Consider the following 10,033-nt stretch of genomic DNA (forward strand, 5'->3'; position numbering starts at 1 on the left):
AAAAATTTGCGAAGCTTCTCGCCCCCAAAAAAAGGCCTTTTTCGACACTTTTTTTTAAATAGCTGCCATTTTTTTCCTTCTTGCTTTTTTTCTTTCATTTTGGTAGGGGGACTGGATTCAAACTTCTTCTTCAACGTAGTTTCTTTTTTGTTTTGTTGGCACCGCAAAAGAGATCGATTTTGCCAGGCCGACTTTGGCCGCCCCTGGTTAGAAAATGACAGCGAAAAAAAAGAAAATTTCGTAATATTCTATGGTTATGTAATTTTTGTTTAAAAAAAACCCGCATGTATCTATGATAAATACATTTCGAGAAAAACAAAAACAAATGCCTTGCATTTTTCGTAAAAAAAAAGAACAACCCCCTTAATGGAATGGAATGAAAATTACAAATTAACACTCTTGGGCCAATATTCTTTTATAGACTAAAAAGTTCCCGAAATTCGAAAAGATTTAATTTATAAAAAAATAACGGAGTTTTTTATTTTCAACTACAAACTAAAATATTAAAAATATATATGTATATATGTATATATATATATTAACAAAGTCTAATAATCGGGCATAACATCAATAAAAAACATGAATTTCATGTTTTTTATTGATGTTATGCCCGATTATTAGACTTTGTTAATACATATGTCAACATCAAATTCAGAATCATACAATATATATATATATATATATATATATATATATATATATAATATATATACACACACACACACACACACATATATATTATATATATATATATATGTGTGTGTGTGTGTGTGTGTGTGTAAATATGTAATACGACCATATTGGCCTATTTTTACTTAATGGACCGTTAAAGAAATGCAATAAAATAAATATTTGAAACTCTAAATATGTCTATATGACGACCTATGAATTTTTGCGAAGTCGAGGGACATTATTTTTATGATTTCATGGCCACAACGTGATTTTCTGGGCGTAACGTAATAATGTGTTCGCTTTAACGCGCCTCTTTCGGGTCGAACATAGGGATGGAAAATTATATGCCATTTCGATACTTTGGGATCGATTGCGGGTTTCATCATTTTCTAGACTCACAAGGAGAATCATAAGTCTACTCGTCTTGGATTTTGATGAAATTTCGCTTGCTGATAGATTTGATAGTTAAGACAAATTCCTTAAAATATTATAGGCTTGATAATAAAAATTAAAGTTTCAAGTTTGGCAGATTTTGTTTTTGTGATATACATAGCGTTCTTATTCATAAAGTCTAGTATAAATAATTTTTGTTTTAATTGTCGTGTTCTCGTATGTAAACTCTTTTATTTATATGTGATCTTTTACATATTTCGCAAATTTGTCAAGATCGATTTTCCAAAAACCTTGCTCATCCCCAGTCGGAAGCATCGCTGCGGTTTATCACCGTCATCTAATTAATGCCTCTCACGAAAAGCAATTGCTGCAGATATGGGTCCATTCTAGATGTCAGCTTGGATATTCTGTATATCTGTATTAAATTAATTTCCGCTCTACGATAATCGTCTTTTGAATAATTCTCTTCATTTTCAAGATTCCAAATTCATATTTCTCGTCATTTTTGTTAGAAAAGCAGATTATGTTTGTTATTACATTAACACAAATGTTTTGGTGTTGTTGCGTATGCTAGGGCTGTTTATATAGAGTACTTAAGAACTGGAAGGTATTTTAACTGTTTTATAATATTCCCGGCTTATCAGCTGTTTTTCATACCCATTTTTTTCAAAACTACTATAAGTGCAAAATTAGTTAATCTTGAAAAGTTCAATTTTAGAATGTACGTCTATATCGAACAAAAGGGTCTCTGTATTTATAATTCGTTTTAAAAATTTAATTGTTAGGTATGAGGGATGGACAAAATTGATTCATTTGACTATCTATAAAAATAAAATATACTTTCATCAGAGTCGAAACACAAAAAAATTCTCGATTGAATTTTTTTTATTATCTCTTTTATTTACAACTGTCCAGTAAAGGACATTCAATAAATTTGATGAATTTACAATAGTCGGCCGAAAAGGGATATTGTATACTACAAGGGCATGTTGAAAAAAACAACTCAGTAGTTTAAAATTTAAAAACAATTACGAAATTAGTTCTAAAATTGCTAGTTTGATTATCTACGAATATATTTTTAAACTTCTACATGAATTATTATATATAACTCTTAAGAGTGCAATACGCTCACATTGATATAATATATCAAAGATATATTTGATATAACTCTTGATCTGTTGATCCTGATTAGAAATTTCTACTATTAATGAGTTTTAACAAGTACATGCGGATTATTATTATACAACTCCCAATGAATGAGTTTGACTCTAAATTTGCTGCATTTCAATTTTATTATAAAATTGTACAGATTTTCCAATTTGATATTAACTATTACAACACAAATTTTAGTTATTATTATAATATGTTTATTTATATTATTCTGTACCAATTTAAACAAAATCTATAATTAAAATTTATTATTTCAGATTCCGGGAGAGTCTTCTGGAAATAAATGCAATCTACGAGTCCACAACTTCGTCGATCTTTAAGTTTCATTTCTGACGCATTATAATCGAGATGGCGCAACTACTCCGTGCTCTTGTCTGGTGTGCCATGGTGCTCCTGTCATTCGCATTCGGTGAAGACGACTGGGCACAGTGTTCAATTTGTCGTTGCAAATGGAGATCTGGCAAAAAATTTGCAGACTGCTCTAACTCAAGTCTTACAGCTATACCATCATTGAGTCCTGAAATTCAAGTACTCGAATTGTCCGGTAACCCAATCGCAGAACTTTCAAGAGAAGTATTTGAGAATGCAAGAATAAATAATTTACATCACCTTCTTATGCGCGATTGCACTCTTCAAGAACTGCATCAAGATGCTCTAAAAGGTCTCTCCATTCTTACGGAGCTGTATTTGGAACATAATAAAATACGTGTCCTTCATTCCAGCACGTTTGTTACGAACGTTAAAATTCGTATAATATTTCTCAATTATAATCTTATTGAACGAATAGAAGACGACACATTTAAAGACTTGAAATTTCTTCAGCGTGTTGAAATCCGCGACAATCGTTTGAAGAAAATAGGATCAAATGCATTTGTCAATACCCCAGTTCTGAAAACCGTTGCTTTAGATGGTAATCAATTGACCCACATCAGGATAGAAACGCTAGATAAACTAGATAAACTAGCTAGTTTAGATCTAGATAGGAATCCTTGGACTTGTGATTGCCGCATGCGATCTTTCAGAGAATGGTTTATTGACCGCAATCTGTATACCAGGCCAACTACATGCGCAGAACCACCTCGTCTTCGTGGTCGTCTCTGGCCATCTTTGGACCCGAATCAATTTGCATGCATCGTGAAAATTTTAGAGCCACGACAAGGTACTTCGGCAGATGTAGCTGTTGGCGGATCTGTAACACTGCCATGTCGCGCAAGTGGGGAGCCATTGCCAGAAATAAAATGGATCAGAGATGGACGGGTGGTACTACCTAACCATCAGTATGGCGAGCGTTATAAACTTAGTGAAGGTATAGCAGATGCAACATCGAGATGGCTCAATCTAACCATCACTGAAGCACGCGCTCAGGATCGCGGCGATTTTAGATGCAGCGCTGCAAACGCGGCAGGAATGGCGGAAGTCGACATGCAGTTACTGGTCGCAGGTGGTGGACGCGGCGGATTTGGTTCCTCTGGATCTTCTGGAAATTCTGTCGATAGCGTCCTACTCATTGCTACTTGCGTCGCAATTGCCGTGCTTGCATTATTGGCACTTGGACTGCTGCTGGGCTGTTTTTTTTACAGAAGGAGGAACACGCGGGACTCTAAATGCGAACCTTTAAATATGAATGGCGACTCTGTAATGCTTGAAGGCTCTGTAATTCCTGAAATGGAAAAGAGTTTATTAAACACATCCACCGTATTCGTCAAGACACCGCGCCGAGATAATATAAACGATACGAAAACTACAGAAGTAACCGAAATGAGCCGAACTTTGCTTGATGGGGATTCAGTCTTTGGTATGTATTTTATGAATCACTTTGATTAGAATAATAATAAAGTTTATATTTTATGGCTATTGAAATATTGAATAGATCTTTAATTAGCACTTTATTAATATTATATATGTAAGTTTCGTTCATATAGTTTTTTTGTTATTATTCATTTTTAGAGCCTTACATAGATATAAATATGCGAGTTGTTAAATCAAAATCCAGAAACTTGATTTAAAATTTAATGTTAATATGTTCCGGCATAATAAATATTTGTTTAAAAATTCTTAAAATGTTAAAGATCAAAACTCACAACATTTCAATTATATCTGATGCTAAGTATTGATTATCTTTTTAAATTGAATTCTTGGACCTGGCATTGTAGTATCTCAAAAATATAATTTTTCACTGTAATATATCCGCATTACTCACATTTTATTATTTGTAGCTGGAAGTGCTGATGAAGAGAGCCGTTCCTTGGACTTCACCGAGCCGACGCGAACTCAGCGATCTCGAGATTGTCTTGATCCTGAATATGTTCGAGCCCATGACGATCGCACTCATCGACCTGATCTACTGCCCTCATTCCCTGCACGTGCACCGCAATTATCGCCAGCTGGAAGCAGCACAGCCTCGGTTGGGCCTCAGTCTCCATCTGGATCTGCTTACCAGTATCGATTCCGCACACTGCCGCATTCGCATTCGCACTCGCGTTCTCAGTCTCCATTCACTGGCACCGTGATCAACGTCCCACCAAGGCATGGATATGTGACGATACCGAGACGTCCGTCCGGTCAAAAGTGGTCTGTCAGTTCGGCGCCGCCTCAGACTACACTCACGAAGGACGACTGCGAGCCGGTGTACGACAACTTAGGATTACGAACTACAGCCGACGGCAGCTCCGTGCTGTCTTTGAATAAGCTTGCGGCAAGTTCTCCGGCACCTCATGCTGCCGGAACGATGAGAAGTCGCCCACTGCCGCTGCCGCCACATTATACGCCTCTGGGCGATGAGAATAGAACGCAGCCTGAAGGCGCATCCCTGGGACGCACGGACGAGATGTCTGTAACTGTACTGCCGGGGAGAGAAACGCCAGCCCTGAGGCCATCCGGTAAGGTCGGGCCCAAAGTTCCGCCGAAGCCTAGCAAGATGATCCTGAGAGCGGAATCGACGCCACTCTACGAAGACGAATGCGAAGATGGAACGGAGGTCTAACAAGAAAACATTGAGTATTTTTATAGTGTTGGGTGCCATAGAATGTACATTGAGGACCAAAATAGATTAGAAAATAAAACGATGTACCTTTTTACGAATTCGACAGTGTGCTAAGAGAGGTGACTAAAACTGGATTAGGTTTTAATTAAAATTTAAGTAAATTGTACTATATGTAGGTTAATTGGAATATGGAATACGAAGTGTACTATGTTTGCATATGTGTTAATATGCGTAAGAATATATATGTATAGTGCATAAATTTAGGATATAATTGTCCAATTATGAAACTGACCACGCAAAAGACTTGCAAGGACTTGTAATAATAATGATGAATAGTGCCTTTTTAAGTTATATTTTATGTGTCTTCTTGTTCGCGTGATTACATGGGGTTGAGTGAAACGATGTAGGAACATTTGGCAGAATTGATATGTGAAAGAAACTATTTGGTGCTTGAAAAACTAATCATGCTTCCTGCTTTTACTTTCTCCCCCGCATGCGAATTATCTTATATGTGGTGTAAATAAATTAAGATAATATGGAGTTGTAAATATATATAAACCTACCTATATATATGAAATCTATTAATGAATCATAACTGTGTACTTTAATAAAAATTACACACAGTCTGTAATATTTGCCAAAAAATGCTTTTGACGATTGAAACTGTATTTTCTTACAACATTCGTGATTCAAATCTACTAATTAGGAAATGTCAATGTAGTAGGAAACTAATTGTAAAAAAGAACATGTGATTGGATTTAATTTATTGCAGCTACGAAATGTGCACAATTCTTCTGGACGAGTTTCCTTACCGATATGCTCAAATAACATATTGCTACCATTAATGATTCATGCATATAGATAGACCATATAGTTCTTTATAAATATATAATATGTAGTTATTAGTTTTGGACATTCTTTCTGTATCATAGACAATTCCAATTAATATTATGAAAATATTAATGTGTTTAGAAATAAGTACATTTCCGACATTTTGACTGCTCATTTGTTGCTGCTTTTAAATTAAGACTCGAAATAAATTTGTTCTATGAAAAACATAATCTAATTATATGTTTGTTTTTTAAATGTTTCATTACAAATATATTATATATAACTTTTAGATGATTGGTAACATTATAATAATTTTATATTTATGCAATAATGTACAAATTGATTAATAAAAATATATGATCATTACAATTGTATATTATCTTCTACATTATTTAAAAACATCAGTTTATTAATATTACCTTGGAAATATATTAAATATAACATAAAAAAAAGAATTCAATACATTTTATAAAAGAATAAAGAAATTAAATAAAATAATTTGGAATGTTCGAATAGTTACAATCTTTCTCAGCTTGTAACAAAAATTATTATTAAAAATCATTTAAATTTATATACAAATTTATCACCATATGTTTTTTATTTTAGATAGTCGTACCAAAGATTAGAAATTTGAAATTCCATAACCTGATCTGTTTTACTACAATAAAATTTGTACAATTAATTGTATGATTAAATTATAATGTACATACTCACAAATTATTTATGGAATAATTAATTTATTATTTATTATTTTTGAAATAATATTGAATGTAATTAAATACTTTTGAATGAATTATTATATCTTATATGATGCAAAATAAACTAATAGGCCTTTTGTGGCTTTCATATTGAAACCACAATAAGTAATCGAGCAACCGTTGACTACGTATATAATAGTCAGCATATATATCAGATTCTCCTGTAAAACTCTCTGAACCAAAAGACTTATTAATTAAAAGCTCACATCAGACAAAATAGAATTATATGAAAATATGTTGTAAGGGTAAACTTAGTTTTTTCAACTAAATTTATATCATGGGTCTCACATTAAGGGAGTAGGTATACATACCACATTTACAGATTCTCTCAAATTTTATTGAAACCCTAATTTGCTTTAATTTGCCTAAACTACTTGTGTTGTTAAGGAAGAATTAAAAGTTACATAGTTTTCAAAATATCAAAAATGTATTTATTATGATCAACTCTTACCAGTTGATCATCAGTCAAGAAAGTTTATAATTTAGTTTTAAATCTCGACAAATAAGAACACTTTTAAAAAATTATATCAAGTCAAATATTAAGTTACATATATTTGGATTGATATGTTTGGTACAAAACTTTTAATGGATTATTTTTATTGTAGCAATTGTTTGCTGGATTATATTATTCAGAAAAAATATATTGTAATGCATCATAAAATTATATATATATATATATAATATATATATATATATATATATATATATATATATATATATATATATATATATTCAAATTTATGTTTACATCAATTATTATATACCAGTCTAGTAAGAAAAATGAGGGTATTAACAAGTAGGTTTGAGTATGAATACATACAACACTATTTTAATTTAAAAAAGCTATAAGAACAATCTTCAGTAATTCTTTATAACTTAAGTTTATCAGAAAGCAACTAAGTGGTTGTCCATTGATGGATACCACAAAATAAGCGGTATTCACTTTTTATGGTGATGAGAATATCAACTTCAGTCTTCTAATTATACACACGATTTCCATCAAATTTAAATTAAAAAAAATAAGATTAACTTGATTTGGAATTGGCATAACTGAACCGAAGCAAACAAACGTATTAATCATTAATAATCATTAATTTATAATTAATAATTAATAATCAATAATTTTCTTTACTAATTATTATTTATTATTTAATTATATAAATGATTTGTTCTATATATTGAAAAAAAGCCTTGAGGTTGCTTTGCAGTCAGGCTTTTTTCTCAGGTTGTCAGATAGAAAACCTATCCTTGCACAAATGTCAAAAAAACGATCTTAGATTACAGGGTCTTTCTGACTCAGGATCATAACATACGAGTGACGTTGCAATCGGCTCATTAATCACGAGTGTAAATTTTGTTCTCACGTTTTGTACAACTTGATATAAAGCAATAGTTATATCCATTCTTTGCTAGTAAATATAGATGAAAATATATCTCACGTAAAAATTGATCAAGTGAAAGTTAAGATACAGGTCGAAAGTTAAAATAGAAAAAGGTCATCATCATTATAAAAATTCTAGTGAATAAAATGTTTGTTCTAGTAAATAAATAGACTAAACTATTGGGTTGCCTTCTAAAAAATCCACGGTGTTAAGTCTATGAGCTGTTCTAACTTTTTAAATAATGTAGCCTTTGAATAATGATTAGGAGGCGTCCATTAATCACGTGAGGTTTTTAGGGGGAGGGGGGGTTTGACAAAAAATCACGAAATATTACGGTGGGAAGGGAGGGGTATAGTAAGATATCACATGTATTTATTTTTAACTGATTTTTTTTTAAATCAAATAATTTCAAAAAAATACTTACACTCAAAATACTTAAAAATTTTACGATTTTTACTCGTAACTAAAAATACATGTGATGTTTATGGGGGAGGGGGATAATTTTGAATATCACCAAGGGGGAGGGGGGGTTCAAAAATCCTTAAAAACTCGCTCACGTGATTAATGGACGCCTCCTTACCGAAATGCTTGTCCCACACTTGTGTGATGAATTTATTATTACAATTTTCGTGATACTGAAGAATTTTTTATTGATGAGGCAATACTTGATATCAACCAAAAATCAATGTAACCATTACCTGTTCACGCTGTTTAAGGCGGGTATCGAACCTGGATCCTCTGATACGAAAAGCATACTTCTTACCAACTGAGCCACGAAGGAAGACACCTAGTTCGCATGACCAACAAAATATATTCTGGCAAAAAATATGGCGTTATATAATGGTTCCTTATTTGGAGTTTATCATTTGATAAGCATTTGATGTGAATTGACAGTAAATTTAATTTAGTAGTATTGTCGTAGTTGTTGAAGTGAAAACAAGCCATTCCTATGAGATGTCGATATCTCTTAATATTTTATGTATTAACTGTACACTAGTGTATTAAAATTCTTATATGCGGAGCTATATTAAATTTGGATATTAGTAGTGAATCCATCATCGTCGACCAAGGATACTTTTTATTCGAAATAATTTAGCAATTTTTAATTTTTCCACCAAGTTACTGTGTTGTTAAAATATGTGTTATGAAAAGAAAGTTCAACAGATATACAAAAAAGAGTGGTCAAAATTAAATATGAATAAAATCTTTATTTTATATAATTATATGATATAAAATAAAAACAATTATATTAAACATGATAGTAATGATAAAAACAATATGTGTAAACCACAGTCATAAGTGATATGTTCTGAAATCGCTTATTTTGATTGAAGTGATTTATATAACAATGTGTGTTTAATTATATTTGTGTATCAACAGTAAAAATTAAAGCAGCCCCGGACTGTTAAAGTAAGTACTAGAATATATTTTATTTTTTGCAGTAAAAAATCAACCAGATCAAACTGTAGCCATTTTGGCTTTTACAATCTTTCTTCTGGATATTCGATTTTGAGTATTTATGCACAATTTATACTCTGTTAGAACACGTTTTCATTATCTTTTTTTAAATTTATTTTTATTTATTTCTTATTTTACAATAGTGAACAGTTTCTTACAATTAGTGTTATATGATCTGTTGTTATGTAATTCCTATAATCCAGCAGTAATAAAAGGCAATGTGCTATTTATGTTCAAATTATAATTAGATATTTATAATGGAAGGCTATTTTTATTTGAAATCATACAGCTATATTTTCGAATCCAGTTCGAATCATCAACCTTCGTACATCACTTGGCACGCAACAGTAAAAATATTTTAATTCTTATCAGTGTTATCTAACAGT

General features: G+C 31.8%; 1 protein-coding gene across 1 annotated transcript; it reads left to right on the forward strand.

Annotated features, from left to right (window-relative positions):
* The first annotated feature begins 2,498 nt into the window (after window positions 1–2,498).
* On the forward strand, window positions 2,499–5,751 carry LOC113378088 (leucine-rich repeat-containing protein 24-like). The gene is made up of 2 exons (XM_026618604.1): window positions 2,499–4,030; window positions 4,452–5,751. The coding sequence occupies exons 1-2, from the start codon at window positions 2,584–2,586 to the stop codon at window positions 5,216–5,218; spliced, it is 2,214 nt and encodes a 737-aa protein (XP_026474389.1). The 5' UTR covers window positions 2,499–2,583; the 3' UTR covers window positions 5,219–5,751.
* The last annotated feature ends 4,282 nt before the right edge of the window (window positions 5,752–10,033 follow it).

This window comes from Ctenocephalides felis, unplaced genomic scaffold (genome assembly GCF_003426905.1).
Source record: "Ctenocephalides felis isolate EL2017-DRISC unplaced genomic scaffold, ASM342690v1 CF-g0.4_SCAFFOLD_01886, whole genome shotgun sequence".
Classification (NCBI taxonomy): domain Eukaryota; kingdom Metazoa; phylum Arthropoda; class Insecta; order Siphonaptera; family Pulicidae; genus Ctenocephalides; species Ctenocephalides felis.